Consider the following 21,528-nt stretch of genomic DNA (forward strand, 5'->3'; position numbering starts at 1 on the left):
TTTCTCATTTGTTCGTCTGTTCTGTTGCGTGGACACATTCATTCAGTCCATGCATCTGAAGGTCCTCTTCTTATTAAAAAGTCCCCTATAGAGCATGTTCCTATGTTAACATTCCACTTATATGCCCATACTTTCCCATTTCCCTTCTCATATTTTTTTTCCCTTAAAGAAGTTTTTAATAGTTTCCTTTAACAAAAAACGAGGAGCATTTTTATGGGACTGTCTACAAGTAATTACAACATTCTACGAGATTCCCAGATGAAAGTGATCATATGTGCAGAAAGCAGTTAGCATTATGGGATAATATATATTAAAATATAAAACGTGAAAAGTAAGACTTACCAGGCTAGCCAAGTATTTGTATCTTCATTGTTCAAACTGTAGTATGTTACCCTAGGAGCTATTGAAGCCCATTTCAAGGTAAACCATAACAGGAAGTAAGCAATTTCCTTTTATTCACTAAAAACTAAAGAGGTGCATTAGTTTGCTGAGATACATGAAAGAACATTATAACTTGTAGTACCCCTGAATTGACGTCAGCTTCCTAAATTTAAAATGCTGACTGAACATGTGTGTGTGTCTGTGTATGTGAGGGGGTGGATGCAAAACAAAATGTGACTTCCGCCTGCTTTGTTAATCACAGAGAATAAATAATAACACTGGGCTCTCTAGTGAATTGAAGGCTGTAATTCACCCTCGAGCTCCCCTGTTGTTTTAGAAACCACTTGAACTGGGTTCTCTGAGGCCCGTCTTGTATCAGCAGACCAGTTTGAGTGATCCCCTGCTTATAATCACCCCATAGTAGCCTCTCATCCTTGCCTGTTTTAGCCTTAATTCCTTTATCAGAATGGCCTAAATTCCTGCCTACACTTTTAAGATTTCTTTGTTTGAACACACCTCAAACACTGGTTACTCCCCAATTTTTTATTTATAAAACAGTAGACTGTGTTACTAGTTTGCCCTTGAAATTTTGTCTGCAGTTCATTCCGATCTTTTTTGAGCCCTTACTACATGCTGGTTGGAGGTGCTGGAGATACAGGAGTGAAGGAGACCAAGACCCTGCCATCATGGCCCTCACATTCTAGAGATTCAGTGAGAGGGGACAGTAGGTAGCTAAGAATGGAAAGAATGTTTTCTTTTTGTATTTCCCCTCTTAACTTCTCATTTCGCTGTGGAAAGAGCCATGCTATGGGTGACTGGGCCCCTATAGTCTGATTCCATCCCTGCCACTAAGTAGTAGATAAGCAAATCACTTAGGATGTCTCATTCTGTATCTTGTGAGGTTGACAGCAGGCTGTGTGTACAGGTACTTGCCCCCAGATATTATCATAATATCTAACAGTTGCTGTCACTAGTGGTATTTAGCTGTCTTGCTGGGATCATTGGTATCCATCAGAATTCAAAAAACAGCTTGTTTGCTCATTTTGGTCCATATCCAACTGCAGTGGTACCCACCCCATGAGGCACTTCTCTAGTGGGGATGCTGAGAAATCTTAGAGGATGGGTGATGGAATATTGCTTTGCCGAAATTGGAGAACCAGAATTTCCACACCAGTCTGTGGTGGGCCCCAATCCATTAGTCATGGATGACTTCCCTCAGGAGTCCTGGACCATGGAGAGGCCTAGGACAAATCCCTGGCCTTAACTGTCCAAGTGGTCTACAATTAATTAGCTGGCAGGAAGACTGCATCTTAAACTCTCCCTTCTGATCGCTTCTGGTGCAGTCGAGGTGGTGGGGCAAGTGATGCTAAGTAAGAGTAGCTGCTTATTGTGCCAGGCTCAGGGCTGGGTTTTTCACAGGTACCATTGCATTTCAGTCTTAACTAGTAATTGTATAGTGGGTCTTTGAACTTGCATTTGTCTGACTCCCATAACCTCTGCTTTTCCCATGATTGGGAATTCTCTTTCATTCTCAATTTATGAAATTATAATTTTTTTCCCCTTTTAACTATCTGCAATTCTCTGTGAGTTTTGAATGCCCATTTACTTATGAAAATGGGTCTTAATTGGATAGTTTTTTAGGGGTTTTATGTTTTAATGGCTTTAGGGGGTTAATAACTTGTAAGGTGCCCAAGCCAGTAAGTAACAGAGAGCATCTGTTGACTTCAGTAATAAATTTTAAACTTGTTTAGAATTCTGCTTATGTGTTAAATTTGAGTTTCTCCAGTGAGTCCTTTTTGTATCTTAGATGATTTATATCTTTCTGGGGAATCATTTAGAGTGTTTTTTTCTTTTAAACAAGTGGTCTTCATAAAGACTAGGGCAGATGGATATATATCACACTTACTCAAACATCTGGACTAGACAGGGCAGTTCTGTTTGATGTTTGTTACAGAAATGGCACCATCAAATACTAACAACTGTTTTATTCTAATCTTAACACCATGTTTAAAACATTCCTTTCTCTTTTCTTCTTTCCAACTCAGTATCACTCTCCTGACTGGCAGAGACAGGAGGAGTAGATGTCCACGCCCACAGACCCTGGCGCGATGCCCCACCCAGGGCCTTCGCCGGGGCCCGGACCCTCTCCTGGACCCATCCTTGGACCTAGTCCAGGACCTGGCCCCTCCCCAGGTTCCGTCCACAGCATGATGGGGCCAAGTCCTGGACCTCCGAGTGTCTCGCACCCTATGCCTACCATGGGGTCTGCCGACTTCCCACAGGAAGGCTTGCATCAAATGCATAAGGTAAGAGCGCATTCTCCCGTTCAGTCTTGTTTCCTGAGTCGTGGATGGCTGATATTCCTGATAATCCCCCTCTCTTTTGTCTACTATTGTTAACAAGAGAATCAAGCTAGGTCTCTGTCATATCTTGTATATTATTAAAAACATACCTCCTGAGGCTCTTTTCTTGTTACAGATGTCGCACCGGGCAGGAAGATCAGATCTTGGCTTTAGAAAAATCCGAGATAAAATATGCGGTTCTGACGGTTAGATCTGTGATTTGTGGGTTACAGGTATTTTGGCTCAGTGAAGAAGTTTATCAGTAAATAAATTTTGTTTTTTTTAAGTGACTTATATCATCCATGAATGAACGTGCTGAAAAGTATTCGTCCCTAAAAATGTTATTTATTTATTTATTTTTTTAAAGATTTTATTTTTTTTCCTTTTTCTCCCCAAAGCTCCCCGGTACATAGTTGTGTATTCTTCGTTGTGGGTTCTTCTAGTTGTGGCATGTGGGACGCTGCCTCAGCGTGGTCTGATGAGCAGTGCCATGTCCGTGCCCAGGATTCGAACTAACGAAACACTGGGCCGCCTGCAGCGGAGTGCGCGAACTTAACCACTTGGCCACGGGGCCAGCCCCATGTTGATATTTATTTTTAAAATTAGATCTCAAAGAATGAAAGGAAAATGAGTTCTTTGCTAATGGATTTTTTTTTTAAAGCCTTTATGGAAATAAAGTACTTTCTAGGGGGTCTTAAAGTGTACTTTGCCGTCTTTCTGTGAAGTGGCTTTATTCTGCTTTTGGAACAGGGCTCTGGTCTTGGAGAGCTCAGGTCCAGTTGTAATAATAATCCGCTCAGGTTATAATAATCCTCTATTGATGAGGCTCGGTGACCAGCTTGGTATGATTTTGGCATTACGCTTTCACAGGAGACGCAAAGAAAAGAGCACAGGCTTTTGAGAAAGTAAACAAGATGTTCTGCAACTGTTTGCTTTGACAGTTAGCAGTAGCCAGGGAACATCTATGAGGCCTTGCGTGTCACCCAAAGATTGTAATAAGGGACAAGTAGAGGTTTTGCGTCCCTTTTGGACACTGTCACAGGGGGATGGGGGCGGCGGGGATGCCTCTTGATATTAAGTAGACAAGCTGTGTAAGACACTGGTTTAAAACAGAAAGATTACTGTAGCAAAGAGCAAATCTTTCTTCTAATTGTGTAGGACTGTTGGTTGATTTTAAGGTAAAGCATCGGAGCCCAGAAGAGAAGATCCGATTTTTACAAATTCGTTATTTGATGATTTTCAAATCAGGAAAGTAATATATGCATGTTTTGAAAGTAAAACCATACTGAGATAAATACAGTCATGTGCTGCTTAGCAACGTTTTGGTCAGCGACGGGCCGCATAGACGACGGTGGTCCCATGAGATTAGTACCATACAGCCTAGGTGTGTAGTAGGCTGTACCATCTAGGTTTGATGTTCGCACAATGATGAAATCACCTACTGACGCATTTCTTAGAACCTATCCCTGTAGTTAAGCAACACATGACTGTAAAAGAAACAGTTAATCCTGTTTTTACCCCAGGGATCAGCTTATTGTACATGCTTTTCACATCTTTTACATTTAGGAAAAATACAAGTAAGCACGGGCATGCATATACAGGTGTGATTTTTCTAAACATTTTCTTTGACCATAATAGAATCATATTGTCATTATTAATTAGTCTGAAACTTCCTCTTTTCATTTAAAAATATATCGAGGATAGATATCCCTGTGATATCCCCGAGTTCTCTTTGTCCGTTTTTTGTTTTTTTAAAACACATTTTTACCTTGTCAGGTATCTGAGGAAATAAAGCTGGTTGTTTTCGATATCATATTTTTAGGAGACGTATTGAACATGTCCACATACTGAAGTCATTAAATTGTCTTGTGTTCATATTAAATTAATTTGGGAGCTGTATTAGAGATCTGATCTGTCACTTGTAAACCTTAGTCCAGGTGGGTTAAATAGTTTCAGAATGGTTCAAGGATGCTCACCTCCAAAATGAAAGAAAATTTGATGGAAAGACTTCACTAACCTTTATTATTATTTAAGCGTTTAAAAGTTATATGTGGGAGCGAGCGCTGGGTCAGTGTGACTTTTGTACTGGATTGTTTTCATTGATAATTATCTCTTCTGACCCCTCCTGTTTGATTTCCTCACACCTTTGTCACCCATATTCTTGTTCTTTGTGAGAGAGACGCTCATTTTTGTTTTGCGCTCATGCTGCACGTTTTGCATGTTTTGCCACCCTGCTTTTCCTTAGCCCCCAGCCCTGCAGATAACTGCCTGCATGGAGACATGGTCAAGTGCCTGGAGTTCGCACCTGCCGACCAGATGCCTTCACTTTCCTAGATTCTTTTTATAGGCAGCTTTATTCCTTGTCTCTCTTCTCCTTCTCCCTCTGCGCTTCAGCTTTTTGCTTTTCAACATTACTAGAAATAAATAAACAAGTGGCCTAAATACATCTGCTGCATTGCTCTGATTTCCTCTCTATTATTACTATTTAACAGACTCAGAGACGCTCTTTAGACCAAATGCTTCCCATTTTTCTTCTGAACATCCTCTTTATGGTAAATTTTTCCTCTTTTCAAGCGCATGCTTTTGACTCTGCAGAAATTAACTTTCCTTTCTCCAAAACTGCCAACACTCATACTTTCTTGCTTGAAGTCATTTGGTTTCTATAAACTCCTGGAAATATTCCTTTCAGGCTGTTTTGAAAATTGCTATTCCAGTTTGGGGAGGAATAGACTTTTTCTTTTTCAAACACATGCTCCATTGCCCAATTCTGGATTGGATTAACGTCAATTCAATAGTTATTTATTGCGTGTCTGTTGTGTTCTAGGCCTCACGTCCTGTTTCCAGCCCCTGTGTTCTTTACTTTTTCCAGGCTGTGCCTTTAACCTTTTTCCGTCTTCCTCCCTCTGTAGAATAGCTTCATCCATTTCACCTTCCGTCCATTTCAGAATTCACTCGCATTCACTGCTCTACCCGTCTGTTCCTCTTTTCCCAACTGCCATGGAACTTTCTGGTTTCAACTTTTCAACTTTCCATAGTTCCTTCCCCTCTGATGAAACAAAATTACTGAAAAAATAGATCATTGCAGACACTTCAAACAGTCTTCCTTCAGACTTTGGATGAACTTCAGCCTAATGCAGGTTTCAGGACTTACTTAAAAGGGTATGGATGAGTAGTTTGTATTTGTCTACCTTGTGAACAGGACTTCATTTTTATTTGCAGGTTTTGACATTACAAAAAAATTGTCAACTGTTTAAAGTCTTGACTTTGGATTTACAGATAGTTTCGATGATCCTATTGGTGTAGTCTTTTTATTTTTTTGTCCCCATCTATAAAATATATGTAGTATATAATAATATATGTCATGTAAGTGTAAAAATAGGACTATCATATGGATAGTAGATGATCGTCCACACTTCTGAAGACTTTAGGGAGGGGTCTTAAAACTCCAAATAGAAATTTTGTACCTTAAAGCGGTGTCTAATTGATGTCCTTTCAATGTTACAGCCCATTGATGCTTTGCACGACAAGGGGATTGTAGAAGATCTCCATTGTGGATCCATGAAGGGCACCGGCATGCGACCACCTCACCCGGGAATGGGCCCTCCCCAGAGTCCGATGGATCCACACAGCCAAGGTCTGTGTCTGCTATGTACCTGATTTTGGCTCCATACCTTAGTCGTTCATCTTTCCTATTGGTTATTTTAATTATGACTTCCCAAGAACACATCTAAGGAAGATTGAATCCAGCAGGTGTCTTTTCCTTCTAGAAATCTCCCCCAACCCTCACCAACACAACTTTATGATTTATATGGGCAGTTTTATTTCCAGAATCTTGTCATTTTACTAGCCACCATGTGTCCAAGCACTTTGCAAAGTGCTTTATGACCTTTATGCAGAATCTTTATCGTGATCTTGTAAGGTAAGTTATGTGACCCCAGTTTTATAGATGGGTAAGCTAAAGCTCAGAGAATTTACCTTGTTTTCCTAAGTTTACACATCCGATAAGTGACAAGGCCAGAAGGGGAATGCAAGTCTGCCTCCTAACCACAGCATTGACGTGAAGATAAGATGAGCCCCCTGTGTCCCTTGAAGTACGCGCTCATACACTGTCTGTAAGCTGGCTTCATTGCTGGGGCATGGCTGTGTTACTCTCCTAGAGCTGCTGTAACAAGTTACCACAAACGAGGTGGCTTAAAACAAGAGAAACTGATCCTCTCACAGTTCTGGAGGCTAGAAGTCTGAAGTCAAGGTGTCAGCGAGGCCACGCTCCCTCTGAAGGCTTTAGGGAAGAACCCTTGCCCCTTGCTGGCTTCTGGCGGTTGCCTGCAATCCTTGGCATTCCTTGGCTTGTAGATTTATCACTCCAGTCTCTGTCTTGATGTCCACATGACATTTTTCCTGTGTGTCTATACCAGATTCCCCTCTGCTTATAAGGACACCAGTCATTGGATTAGGGCCCACCCTAATCCCTTATGGCCTCATCTAACTTGGTTACATTTGCAAAGCCCCTGTATCCAAATAAGGTCACATTCACTGGTACTGGGGTTGAGGCTTCAACATAACCTTGTTGAGGACACAATTCAACCCACAATAATGGCCAGATCAATATATGGTATATTTCTCTTCTCCTTCATGGCTTCTTCCTTCACTATTGAAGGCATATTAAGATAACTCAAAGTCCTTTGAATACAGTGTAACCTGTTGTCAGAATCATTGTATGGTCATTTCAACATGCAAGGGGCATGGGTTATCTAGCACTAATTAATAATAATATGTGGATACTCAAATTCAAAGCTTAATGGTTTTATGTGTTACTATATACACTCCTTTGTAATTTAATGTGTGTGAGTTTTTTTCCTCCATCCATGATCAGACATCCATCCACCTGAGGGAAGATTTTTGGCTCTCAGGATTTAGAAAATGTATTCACAGTTTTGTTGTTGTTTTTAATATGAATAAGCAAGTCATGGAGGCATAGGAGTGCTTCTTCACTAGTATTTGATGTATTTTTGAATAGCCCAGACTCTAATCTGAATTTTGATGGTAGGCAGGCGTAGGTGTTGCAGATAACTCATAGAATCTTGGCCATGTCAGAGAAGTACCCTGAATCACTGGGACTTTTTGCAGTACAGGGAGAAAAAATTTGACCCATGCAGTGTTAAGAGTAGATTAAAACAGCACTTCCAGGTTTATCATTTAAATCCTGAGAAACCAGATGTGTTCACAGAGCTAATGTAGATCTCATTTTTAATACCTGGCAGGTGTAGATGAGTTATATTCAGTGATTCTCAAAGCCAGGTGCTTGCTGTATCTGCTCCTGGCTTTGCAGTACCTCAGGTCGTGGGGCCCTAGGAAAACTCCAAAAGAGAAACTGCTTTAAAGGCATGAATTATAATTGAGAGCACTGTTACTTTTATTTCTCTTAAAATTTCTTTCATTGCTTGGTTCCCTTCTTCAACTTAAATGATGATTTTTCTCGGAATCCCCAACACTTGGCACAATGTCTACCACGTGACTGGAGAGATACTTGGTAAATTTTGTTCAATTAGGTAGCGAAGTGAACCTATGCTTTTAAAAGTCACAATTTTAAGTGGATCTTAATTTTGATATAATTTCAGTAAGTTATAATTATTTTGAAATGCAGAGGCCTGCATTCAGTAGAATCAGAATTAGCATGTAATATTTTTCTCTAAAATAGTAAAGTGCATCGTAGGCGGGGGAGTGAGTTACTTAAAAGTATATTTTTGAATAAAGTATTATTGGTATAATGCAGTCTTATTCTATATAATGACCTAAAAAGACTCTGTAATAGCATGTATCTTTAAGAAACCCCACGTGGGAAGCCATGTCTAAAGGCACAGGTAGAGAGAGAAGTGGTATTGATCAGAAGGCTGCCAGCTCTAACTACCTAGCAACTGTTAGGTTATTTTAGGGTATTGGTTGAGAAGCAAAACCATTTCCTTCAATAAATACTGAATTGTGAACCTTATGGTCCCAATGATAACATTGTTTATTTTTGGTCCATTGGATAGAAAAAGCCGTCAAAGGCAAGTATATAATATTTAAAGTGTGTGTGTGTGTGAAGAGAAAATTCATATAAAATTGGCTCTTCTAAGTTCAAGATTATTAAAAGGAGAGAGGTGATTGCTTCTCTCTGAAGCAAGGTGAAGCTGGGAAGATAATAGCCCTTGAAGACTCGGGAAGGAAAACTAACACTTTTTGACTTCTTTTGAATGAGCAAATCAAACCAGATTTCAAAAACAGCATATTCTGCATCAGCACTGTCATCCTACAGACAAATGTGTATTCACTCTCAGGCAATTTCTTCACTTTGTTTTCTCAACTAAAGATAATTACCAAAATACGTTATGTTGTTTCATCATTTAGATTCTGTTTTTCCTGAAGTTTTATGGAATGCTAGTCATGTAGGAAAAAAAGCTCTCTTTTTAGCTGAAACATTGTCACATTTTTCATGTCATACTATGATAGAATGATTGTATTAACATCCCCTATAAATTCTAGGAAATAATTTTTCCCAACCCCAGTTTCTTCTCATCACATTTGAGGTAAAATTCTGTGGTAGTGGTTAATTCTGGAATATAATTTTTAGTCCACTCTTAGTTTCTTATCAAATTTGGAGGAAAATTATTGTGTATTAATTTTCAAGTGACCAAATTACTCTTTTCATAGTTTGAATTATTGTGTTTAATGGAACTGTCTCACCTTCATAACTTTGTCTTGCCCGTAGTTCATAGTTTAAAAGAGTGATTTGAAAAACAGTGTTATATAGTTGAGCTGAGGCTGGATTGTCTAATGTTTTGGTGCATTGTATTAGGCAGCCTATTATTTATCATTGTAGGCTATCATTGATGACCTTAGGAAGTAGGAGAGAACAGAGGACAGGAGACATTTAACCCATTTCAACCCCTGGTAGTAACCCTACTAATGTCAATAACTTTGGTAGGAAGTTTTTCCCCCTCTGGTAGATGAAGGGCTGGCCAAAAATATGTCAGGAGGGTGCTTTCCTATGAACAAACTACCATTTTGTACCAGCATGACAATTAAGGGGTGAATGTAAGCCTCATTAAGAGGGAAGGATGTTAATGATGAAGCTAAGTGTATGTCATCGATATTCTCTAAGTGTTCGTTGTTATAAATAACAACATACTGGGATTTCAATTCTGCTCGTCTTGCAGGCTGATTTCAGGAGGATTTTCTTGGCTGGGGTATTTGGCTAGCTAACCCTAATTGCCGCATGGTGCTTCCTAATGGAGTAGTCATTTGGGGAATAAGTTAGCGGTTCTTGCGTTTCTCTGCAGGGTAGGATTTCTCTGAATGGAGTTGTACTTCTCACCAGTTGATAGGACAGGCCCTCCTCTTGTCTTAGGGGATCAGGCTAAATTTGTGTCCCTCTCCCAATGGCAATTTGAGGTCAAAGTAACCATGTTCTTTATTCCCTCTAGTCTTGTGAGTGGTGATGGTGAGTCCCCAGTCCAGTGTCGGTCAAATATTCTGGGGCTTCTATGATTCCACATAGATGCTCTGAGCTGTTTCAGCTCACACTTAACATAGCATCAAACATACTGCAGAGGTCTAATAAAAACCTATGTGATGACCTTTATAATGGTGACGTGAGTGCATTTATTTAATCTAATCTTTTATATTGTGTCTTAGGACACCTTCGACTTGATTAATTAGCAGTTTAAATTCAGGGCAGCCTTTCCGATGGCGGTCGGCCACTTTGTTCTCTCCTTCATCTTGGATCTCCCTCCAACAAGGCTCAGTGATATGCTTTTCTAGGAATTCTTTGGCCAGGCTGTCCGTTCATCTCCTGAAATAAATTCCGTGAAATTTTTGTACATTTTGACTTTTCTTCCCCAAGCAAAGTATTCTTTATTTCTCATTTAGATCTCTTAAATCCCAAACACATTGCTCTTGTTTTTATGTTCTATTGCAAGTGTTTCTAAAAGATTTTTGAAACTTTTAAGTCCTTAACTTATTTTTGTAAAACCAAATTAATATTAGATCATGGGAAGAGCATACGCATTGGAATCAGACAAACCTTGGTTTGAGTCTTGGAGCTGCCAAGATCTAATTGTGTGACCTTGGGTAACTCGCTTACTCCCTGAGTCTCAGTTTCCTCATCTTAAAAAATGAGGTGACAATACATATCTTCTGGGGATGTTGTGAGGGTTGGAAAAATAATATATGCTCCATGCATATCCTTTTAATTCTCCTTACCATTTCTGTGCTCTCACAAGCCTTGTATCCACTGGCCAGAACCACCATCTTGCCTTTGGTCTTACCCACCCATGGCAAAGTCCTTGGAGACCAATGATCTAATCTTTAGTCATAACCAGTGACATAAGCAGTGACTGATGATCCTAAGAGTATAAACACCCCAGCTTCTTCACCCCTTCCCGGGGATGATTTGGAGGCAAATTATTTACCTTAGATCCCAGAGCTTCTGCAAGAGATTAATCTTCAGACACCCATTGCAGCAGCTGGTAATAATACACCCCTTGTTGGTTGCCTTCCCTTCCTTATATCACCTGTCCATAGCCCTGCCAGTGTCCCTACACCTTCTAAATAAATCATCTGCACCCAATCCTTCCATCAGACTCTGGTTCTGGGGAGAACTCAACTAAGATAGCATGTACAATGCCTTTCGTAGTGCCTCCAACAGTGGAGGCCGTCCATAATTGCAAATTATTCATAACGTGCATAATAATAAACCAAGTAATATTTTCTATCCCCATAAGAGACTCTTCATTCCCCCCTGCAATATAGTAGACACCTGCAGGTTTTGTTCTCTAGGTTGGAGCTACTTTTAATGTATAATACTATACCCTGGTGCCTTTCCTTGAGGTGTACAGTAGCCACTAACAATTTGCCTTCTAGGACACTCATGGCTATTGATCACTTGCAATGTGGCTAGTCCTTGAGCCAGCCCTGATGGCCTAGTAGTTAAAGTTTGGCCCTCTCACCACTTCAGTGGCCTGGGTTCATTTCCTGGGCGTGGAACCACACCACCCAGCTGTCAGTTGCTGTGCTGTGGCAGCGGCTCACACAAAAGAATGAGAAAGACTTACAGCTAGGATATACACCCATGCACTGGGGCTTTGGGGAGAGAAAAAAAAAAAGAGGAAGATTGGCAACAGATGTTAGCCCAGGGCAAATCTTTCCCTGCCAAAAAAAAAAAAGAAAAGAAAAGAAATGTGGCTAGTCCGAGTTGAGATGTGCTGTAACTTATTATGAAAAAGAGAATGCAAAATATCTCTTTAATGATTTTTACATTTTGAAATGATAATATTTTGGGTCTGTTGATTTAAATGAAATACATTATTAAAATTGGTTTTGTCTGTTTCTTTTACTTTTTAATGTGACTCTTAGAAAATTTTAAATGATATTTATCATATATAAATAAATTTTAAATTATATATAATTATTAAAATATATATCCTTAAAATTTCTATTAGGCGGTGCTGATCTGGCAAATTATCAAAATATTCAGGACTGTCTCTCTGTCAGGGCCATCGGGAGCAGCCTGTGATCGCCTTTTGTGTTTTCTTCTAGGTTACATGTCGCCACACCCATCTCCATTAGGAGCCCCAGAGCACGTCTCCAGCCCTATGTCGGGAGGAGGCCCGACCCCACCGCAGATGCCACCAAGCCAGCCAGGGCCCCTCATCCCGGGTGATCCACAGGCCATGAACCAGCCCAACAGAGGGCCGTCGCCTTTCAGTCCTGTCCAGCTGCATCAGCTGCGAGCTCAGATTTTAGCTTACAAAATGCTGGCCCGGGGCCAGCCCCTCCCCGAAACACTGCAGCTTGCCGTCCAGGGGAAAAGGACGTTGCCTGGCATGCAGCAGCAGCAGCCCCAGCAGCAGCCGCCGCAGCCACAACCGCAACCACAGCAGCCGCCGCAGCAGCAGGCCCTTATTAACTACAACAGACCATCTGGTAGGTTAATATGCAACCAAATGAATAATGCGATGGTCTAACTCGGATAAGGAAGCCTGCTACCTGCATACAAGCGCTGGGTTGGTAGAAAGCCAGGGCTGACTTAGCCTTTTGTTGTACCTCGCTGGTTCCCTTGTCTTGCTTCATTTAGTTGGCCAAGATTCTGGGTCTCCTCTGCCGTAGGGTCCTAGAGTGGTGCCTCTTAACCTTTGGAGACTGGTGCAAGCTGGGGACCTAGGAAGAAGGCACTGTCCCCCATGATTTCGCGTTCCCTTTCAAGGGGTTCAAGGTTTGTCGGAAGCCCATCCACACACCCCGGTTAAGAACCCGTGCACCCAGGGCATTCCATCGCCACAACACACTCCTTGAGTCGGCTCTCCTCGAGCCGTTTTATGTTTGTTGATTTATTTACTTCTACCCCTTTTTGTTGCAAAAAGCATTTGGGGAGGCTTCCAAGGAGCACACCTGCAGTCAAATAATTATAAAGCAGAAAATCAGAAACAAAGGAAAATAGAAATCGAGGTCAGGGAGGTCAGGAATGTGGGGACCACCAGAGCGCCCCTGGTTGCTGCATCTGAGCTTCCAAGATGGCTTCAGGTTCCTGGCATCAGGAAAGGAGACAGGTTGGGTACCTAATTCTCACCATTTGGAAGGAAGCTGCTCACCCATGCTTCTCAGAGTACACAGAGCCTTTATACTCTCTAGCATGAGAGTACAGAGTAGATTTCCCTTGGGGGATTATTCCTCAAATTATTGTTTTTATTAGTAATATAAGAGGCACTGCACGATAGAGGCATCAGTAACATTTGTGCATCATAAATAGAGTAACAGAATCCACATGGCCTATTTCCGAGATACCCCAGCATCAAATCTGAAGCTACAACATTATGTAATGGGTCGAAATGAGATGGTCCTTCGTATGGCCTACTGGTGGTCTGGCTTGATCCCACTGATTGAATTCAGAGGTGTAAGGGGCTATAGAATGACCTTCCATGAACACTGTTTTCTCTGGCAAGGTTTTGTTAACAACTGGATAAGTAGAGTGTTTATGGTTCTATTTTAACAAGAGCTTTGAATTCCAGGGAATTTGAATTCCATAGAATTTGAATTCCAGGGGGCACTTCCTTGACATGGATGTCATTTCCTGCGAATGCTTCCCTCTCACTTGGGTAAGCCCTGACAATTAGTTTGGGATATTGGTGCTCCTCCTAGGTTTTGCGACTTAGACAACGAGAAAGAGTTCAGATTCTTATTATTTTTTAGTGTTCTACCTTCTGAGTTTGTAAGTGTTTCTTTTCTGGTAGAAGTAGCTTTAAGAGTTGCCCTACCTGAAGGGTAAACTCATCTTGTCAATTGTAAATGTAGCCTTAGGAATGGGTTTTTAAAGAGCAAGAAAGTATCGTGTCATCTCCAGGTTTCTGTGTGGTGACTATGGCGCTTTGGTAGGGAGAACATTATATGGAAGTGAACATTAGGAACTGAAAAGGTCGTATGAGAAAACTGTGCAGAAAATGGTAGTTTGAACACTCAGTGTATTTAGAGGTTTTAAAACTGCAAAAGTCTAGCTCTCAGGAATGCAGCCAGAGAAGAGGAAAAATCTGTGTGTCTATGAATGTGTGTAGCTTATACTTAGTGCCTTCCATCTGACCTCATGCACCATGCTCAGTAATAAGTACCTTGCACACGTGACATATCTAGACTATGGAGAGTTGGGATTCAGATGCTAGTAGTCTGACTCGAGAACCCATTAACCACTTCCTCGTGCTGGTGCTGGCTCCTTTAGGACAACATGGCTCCTGAACAGGGAAAGAATCTGTCACAAAATCTTTGCACCCAATGCAAGCATTTTCCTCCTGTGTGTAAAAAGGAAAAGTACCTCAGCTCCTTACTTAGAGCCTTTTTATTCATACTCTAGACACAAGGTGAACAAAATTGGTAATCTTGATGTCCCACATCTCAGTATATGAGGAGTATTAGCTCCGAGTTTCCAGGAGAGGCTGAGTGGTAACAATCAGAGAGTTGGTAGTTTAAGGAGGAGGGAGCAAACCGGTAGTTCCCAGAAGGCGGTAGTGTAGACCTGTCATAAGGGCACACTTCTTCGTACATGGCACCTTGTCCTGGGGTGTCCCCTCCACACACCTCCATGGGCAGTGGTATTTTTAAAGTGCCCCAGACTCAGCAAGAAAAGATTCCAACATATTGTTTAAGAAGGCAGGAAGCTGAATGATCTGAGAACCTTTTCACCCAAAGTCAAAAGAATGAGATCAAGTGAGGTCGCAAAACTTAAAGGATGAAGTTTCAGTTATCTGGACACTTGTACATAATAAATACTTTGTGTCCTAATAAACACAATCCTGCACACGTTTTCTGGTTGATTTCCAGAAGAGAGGGCTCCATTTTTTTTTTTTTTTACCAGTGCCTCCATCTTCCCTCACCAGGCCCCTGTCATTAGGGGGAGTTCATTTTATTACTCACTGCTCGTGTCTTTTGTATTTCTAGCAGTCAGACTTCATTAGAAATGAAAATATTTGAGTAGATAGCGTTTTGTGCCAGAGTGGGCAAGGAGGCCGTGGATAAAGGAGGAAAGAAGATAGCTCCCTCAAATAGGGCAGAGCCATTCGTGCTGCTGAGGAGGAGGTTGCATCTGACAGCATTGCTGAACTTGTCCCCACATCTCCGATTTCAGAGGGAGATGGTCACTTTACGTGACAAAGGTATCTTTTTGGATTGACATTTAGGACAAATCAAAATAAGGCAAAAAAATTTTTTTTCAGTTAATATTACCTTTATTAATTGCTATTAATTGTTTATCTCCTCCCCGTTTTTAATAAAAAAATTATGATTGTTTATAAATACCTCTACTAATATTTCAGGAAAAAATAAAAGTCTAAGTATGTCCATTTATCTGGAGGCAGCTGTGGTTCCATTTTTCTTTTGTCCCATTTCTTGGTGTTACTCATGTGTGAAGAGAATCTTTTTGGCTGGGGTGGTCTGCCTCAAACCTCCTCCAAAGTTATAATTCACCAAAAGTGACAGCGTCGTACCCACCAGCAGAGAATTACAGTCTGACTGGAGGAATCGCTCACTGAACAAATAGCTCTTCAGTCCTTGTCTGCTGGGGGCTCCACTCATATCCGGCCTGTCAGTTTTCTTCTCATTTTGATTCATTTTTCCTTTTAGAGAGTAAAGCAAAATTAAAAATGGGAACTGAAAAAGTCTTGGTTTTTTTCAGAGTGGTGAGGGGAAAGGACCTCATGGTAGAAAGTAAAAGTTTTATTGCTGATTTTTTTTCAGCGCGTGTCCCTCTCCTGCTTCCCTCTTCTTTTTTCAGTTGTCTAAAATTTCTTAGTGTGCTCAATTTATATACACTTCATTACCTTTATTTTTTCAACCTGTGGAAACCACTTCGCTCCTTATTTAATACACAGAACTCTTATTTGCATCAATGTCCTTGGGTCCCAGAGGGCCAAGTGGGAGTTCTGAATGCATAGAAGTTCTGTACATGTGAGACTGAGGTATTTTAATAAATTTTTTTGCTTGTTTCTTAAAATCAGTCATAGGGGTGCATCCAGGGAAGACCTTTCACCCCCTTAGCTCCACTGGGACGCCCCTCAAGAGTGTCAGGACATACATCTACCTTGACTTCTAAGATGGGGACTGAAGAGAAAACAGATGGATTTTGTACCTCTGACAATTAAGCCCAAAGTGTTTACATCAGAGAGGGAGTAGGAGATAAGTTAAAGAATGTAGTTTGTCTTCCGTTTGAGGATGTCGGCAAGAGGTCTTATCATTGAGCAGACCACAGTGTCTGGTGCGGAGATGGTTTCTGTGGATAGAGAGCACCTCCCGTCAGGCAGCTCAGCTCCACAGGCCGCCTGAGGGACAGGCCGCAAACCTAATGAATAGCTAGTTGCATTCGGGCCATGTCTAATTGCGGCAAGCTGCCTTCAGTTCCCTCGCCTCTGTAAATAGAAGTTTTTATATAATCTGATGGAGGGAGGAGAAAATAGAGCCGCTCGCTAAATGAACTTGTGGTGTTTCGTTAGGAAAGGACTTTGCTTGGAAGCAACTCTGATCACACAGATTAGCAGGAAGCACATGGCAAGCTGATTTATCTGAGTGTTTGTGCTGAGTTGTATTAAACTGTAGAAACATTTTGAAGTTTGCTATAGAAAAGAGTACTCCCAAAGTTGCCAGCTAATCCAGTACGAAATTTCCTAAAAAGCCTTTCTTTTGGCCTGGAGTTTTTCTGTAAAGCTGAGTAATTAAATTGGACTTCTTTACCTTCCTGTCCTTGGTGGCAGCAAAAATGACAAGAGGACACTGTCCCCTTGAATCCTCACCACCACCCTGTGAAGTGGGTCCTGTTATTATCCCCATTCTGCTGATGAGGACACTGAGACACAGAGGGTTAGGTACCTTGCCCAGGCTCTCAGGACCAGTAGTTGATGGAGCTGAGGTGAAACTCATCAGTGCCTCTGGAAAGATACAGGATGCTTTAAATGCACCTGTTTGGTTCACAGCAAGTTGAAGTACTTTTTAAATTGGAGATTTTAATATTTAAGTCCTTGTTTGGGTCTCTCTCTGTTTCTCAATTTTAAGAGTCAATCAACCAGGTAAGAATGTCTTTAAATGGATGGATTAAAGGAGGCTAGCCATGTATGTATCAGATCCAGTTTGGAGTCGTAGGCTAAAAATGACTAGATTCGGAGCCAGGGATATCAGACATGCTCTGGATACCTTCCTTTGATTAAATGTGGTTTTAAAATTAGTGACTTAAATATACCTCAAGGACTCATCACAGGCTTCTGCATAGGTCTTTATAGGCCATAATGCTAGAGAAGAAAGCGCCTGGAATAAGTGAAATTTGTAACACAAGTGCACTGTTGTGGCTTTTGTTGCTGAATTATTTAAACTTTGAAAGGAAAAAAACTTTGAAAACTGAATTTAAAGTTATTATTATGATATTGTCAATACGACCTGAATTTTCCTTATTAAAAGTAGTAGTTCTTTTAGAGGGCTTACATGTATTAAATTCATTATTTAGTATGTTTATACCAACTCTTCAGATATATTTAATTCTGCCAGTTTCTTGAGCTTATTAAGGAGATTCATAGAATCACAGAAATTTAAAATAAGGTTAGAAATCTCTGTCTCCCCTTTTTTGTCTGGATCAAACCAAAAGCAACCCAAATGAAAAATCTACCCTGTTGTAAAGACCTCTAGGGAACAAATATTCTAAAACATCCCTCTATAACTCATTCCAATGCTTAACAACCCTGAGATTTAATGTTTAGAAATTGGTTTCTTATATACGGATGAAAGAAACTCTAACTGTAAAGTACTATGAAAAGCTATGCATTGTGTAAAAGACCTCTCATTCCAAAAAAATCAGAGCGTACTCGGCTGAAAAGAATCTCTTTTTGATGATAGTACATCCACATGCCTAAAATGAAAAATAGAAAGCACTGCATTTTTCCCTCAAGAATTTTTCATCAACCCCTAGAACGAGTGCTACAGATTATCTCACGAAGTCTTTTCCAGCTAGATGACTTTTGGAAAGTTTTACGTAATTTCAGAAGGAGGGGGAAAATGAACAACAGTAACAGCGTACACACACGCACGCACGCACGCACTGTAGTTTCCTGAGCAACTTGTTCTAATTCTTCACATTCCTCCTGTCAAAATGTTTGCTTATAGCTATCCTTGCATTGTCGTTTAAGCCCATTTCTAAATGGTGTCTGCTGGAAATTGAATAAATGTGTCTAATTTTTCATAATGTATGTCTTTGTATGGTTAATTATTAAGTCGCTGTTATTTTTGTTACCATTTAATAATTTTAATTTTCCTTGGAAAAGATATAGAACATACTTGGAAGAATGCCTGTGGGAGATTTTAACATCTGCTTACTGTGACTTTTTTTTTTTAATTTACTAACTCATCTGGTAGCATCACTAATCTTTTTTATAATTTTGAAGTAAGTAAAAATTCACCTAGGAGGAGAGATGAAACACTTATTATTTTAGGTCCATACCCAGCAATCAATTTAAACTCCTGAAGTTTAATGTGGAAAATTGCTTTAATTTATTAAGTGCATTTTGATAAGCTTGATGATTGCATATCCCTTTATTCTGATAACGAGAAGACTGCTCTTTCGAATCTTAATATTTGCTCGTTTTTAGTAGGTGCAATAAGCAGATTTTTTCCCCTACTCTGAATGTTTTTAGAAATATTTTCTAGTATGTCGTAAAAAAAAATTTACGTTCCTGAGATGCACTGATGAAGCCTGAAATATGCTTTATAGGTCATTAAAGAAAAATGTGTGCCCCTTGCAGTTTGCATCAGAGGCCAGGCAAGCTGCTGGCTGCGTTTGTACAGCGTGGGTTCCGATGGCGGGCTGTTCTGGAGTGCAATGCCGGTCTTTCTGAAGGGGCTCGCGGTGCAGTTTGCAAAATAAGATTTTAGGACCACACCCAAATTACATCTGACTGTTAGGTGACTCTCCCTTACTTTTTTGAACTCTGAGTGCTCCTGGTATTCTTTTTAAAAACCCACTGTAGACCTACCTGAAAAGCTGGCCGTCTATTCCTTCCTCAATTTATTCCTTCAAGAGTCATTTTTGGACCGTTTTCGCCAATGTTCATCAGTGAATGCCATTTCCCTATGGGGACAGATGCCGGGTTCTTTTTCTTTTTCTTTCCCTCCTCTCCCTCCTTCTTTCCTTCCCTCCTTTTTTCTTCTAAGACATCTCCTCTTCCCCCTCTCGGGGCCCCCCGGGGGGCAGCGGGCAGGCCCTCTGTGGCCTCAAGGCGTCGTCCCGCCCGAGCTGCCCATGTCGCTCTTGTCCCGCAGGCCCGGGGCTGGAGCTGAGCGGCCCGAGCACCCCGCAGAAGCTGCCGGTGCCCGCGCCCAGCGGCCGGCCCTCGCCCGCGCCCCCCGCCGCCGCGCCGCCGCCCGCGGCCGCCGTGCCCGGGCCCTCCGTGCCGCAGCCGGCCCCGGGGCAGCCCTCGCCCATCCTGCAGCTGCAGCAGAAGCAGAGCCGGATCAGCCCCATTCAGAAGCCGCAAGGCCTGGACCCCGTGGAGATTCTGCAGGAGCGGGAATATAGGTAATGCGCCCGCCCCGCGAGGGGTTCCGGGGCTGTGTTCTTGCTGGGACCCCCAAGCCTGGGGGCGCCCTGTCTCCTGGTGGACAAGGGAAAGGCCAAGGGAGGCCGAAACTCATGCTAGGAGAATGATCTCAGAACGAAGTCGCAGAGAAGAGTTTGTTTGCCATTGGGGTGGGGAGCAGGGGTCCTCTGATGGTTCTGGGTTGGCCGGACTGTGATTTTCATTCAGCCAGAAAACTTTGGTCAACCCCTAAGACATGCCAGACACTGTGTTAGGCACTAAGGATGTAAGGATCAAAAGCCCAGCCCGGTCATCCTACGGCTCCAAGAAAGTGGTCATCTCACGCTTGATGCACTGCTTTGTTCTGGTTTGTCCGTTTGCCCTTCAGTGATGGCTATGAGCTGGTCAGATATTGAGTGTGTCGTGTTGGCCTGACCCTCAGGTTGATGACACATCTCATGATACTCAAAGCATACCTCAGGAGCTTGGTAGACTATAGTCTTTGTTTTAATTTATGCATTTGTTGGTCTATGGTTTGGTCCAACTTTAGGAGTAAGCCCTATGTAAGTGTCTTCATTATGGGGTCCTTATTTAAACTCTGACTCCAGAAACTTTTCACTTGATTTGGCACATTTGTCTAAGTCAGGAGTTGGCAAACCTTTTCTGTAAAGGGCTAGATAGTAAACATTTTACCCTTGCAAGGCCGTACAGTCTCTGCCCCAACCACTGAGCTCTGCCCTTAGGGTGTGAAAGCAGCCATGGACAATAATGGGCTGCCTGTCTTCCAATAAAACTTTATTTATAAAAACAGGCTCTAGACAGGATTTGGCCCACAGGCTGACGTTGGCTGACTCCTGATGTGAATGGTTAATGTCAAACAAAACAGCGTCCACTAAGTATTGAGTCAAGGTAAAACAAAGCTAAGACTGGTTTCTGGAGTTAGCCAGAAAGCACGCCCTGCCACTTACTAGCTGTTACCTTCGTCAAGTTATATCTCTTTTCTGTGACTCAGTTTCCTCATATCTTAAAAGAGGGTATTTTAGAACCTCTTGTAGGGAGAAGATAAAATGATACAAAGACTTTCAATAAATTAGCCGTTATTATTACTTCCCAAATATGATCTAGTTTAAAAGAAAATTAGAGTTCAAAAATTATAGAGAATGTTAGTAAATGAATGTCCAGGCTCCCTTTAAAAATGTTACCTTAACCTTTATTGAAAAACACGACTGACTTGTTATTAGATTAAAATACTAACTTATCAGCTTTGAGAGTTACTGTGACAGAAATTACAGTAACTTGCCATTAAATGTGTGTAGCTGTTTGGATGAAGAGTACAACTTTACTCTCATTACTATTACTAATCCTCAATTAAGAGCTTTTATGTTGCTGTTTCCAGCATTGCATGTGTCCCCAGAGAGCTAGATACTCATCATCAATTGATATTTCAGTGTTGATAGGCAGATTCTGTTGGGTGAATAATTGCTGTGTGTTGCTAAGTCAAATATTAGCATAGTATACTCATTTGAGGCAGAAAAATTGTATTCATATGCAGGCCTTTCTTTATGTTGCTACTGAATAAAAAAAGTTTTATTTTTTAAAAGACAATAAATGGGAGAGAGGAATATTGTTTAGTTACCCTAAAATTCTGACTTCCTAAGAGCTAACATTTTTTTTTCCTACTCTGAAGATACAAAGCTACCAGTACTTTTGTTAAATCATGTGAACTACCCTCA

The 21,528-nt window shown here is 41.2% G+C and overlaps 1 protein-coding gene across 6 annotated transcripts in view; it reads left to right on the forward strand.

Moving 5' to 3' along the window:
* The window catches only part of SMARCA2 (SWI/SNF related BAF chromatin remodeling complex subunit ATPase 2), a 166,781-nt gene that overhangs the window by 11,482 nt on the left and 133,771 nt on the right, over positions 1 to 21,528 (forward strand). For all 6 annotated transcript variants that reach the window (XM_044756940.2, XM_070495812.1, XM_070495813.1 and 3 more), the window contains exons 2-5: positions 2,427 to 2,687; positions 6,228 to 6,357; positions 12,300 to 12,686; positions 19,539 to 19,794. In XM_044756940.2, the coding sequence (XP_044612875.2) occupies positions 2,463 to 2,687; positions 6,228 to 6,357; positions 12,300 to 12,686; positions 19,539 to 19,794 (998 nt within the window). In that variant the 5' untranslated portion in view covers positions 2,427 to 2,462. The remainder of the gene's footprint in view (positions 1 to 2,426; positions 2,688 to 6,227; positions 6,358 to 12,299; positions 12,687 to 19,538; positions 19,795 to 21,528) is intronic.

Source organism: Equus asinus, chromosome 23, assembly GCF_041296235.1.
Source record: "Equus asinus isolate D_3611 breed Donkey chromosome 23, EquAss-T2T_v2, whole genome shotgun sequence".
NCBI lineage: Eukaryota > Metazoa > Chordata > Mammalia > Perissodactyla > Equidae > Equus > Equus asinus.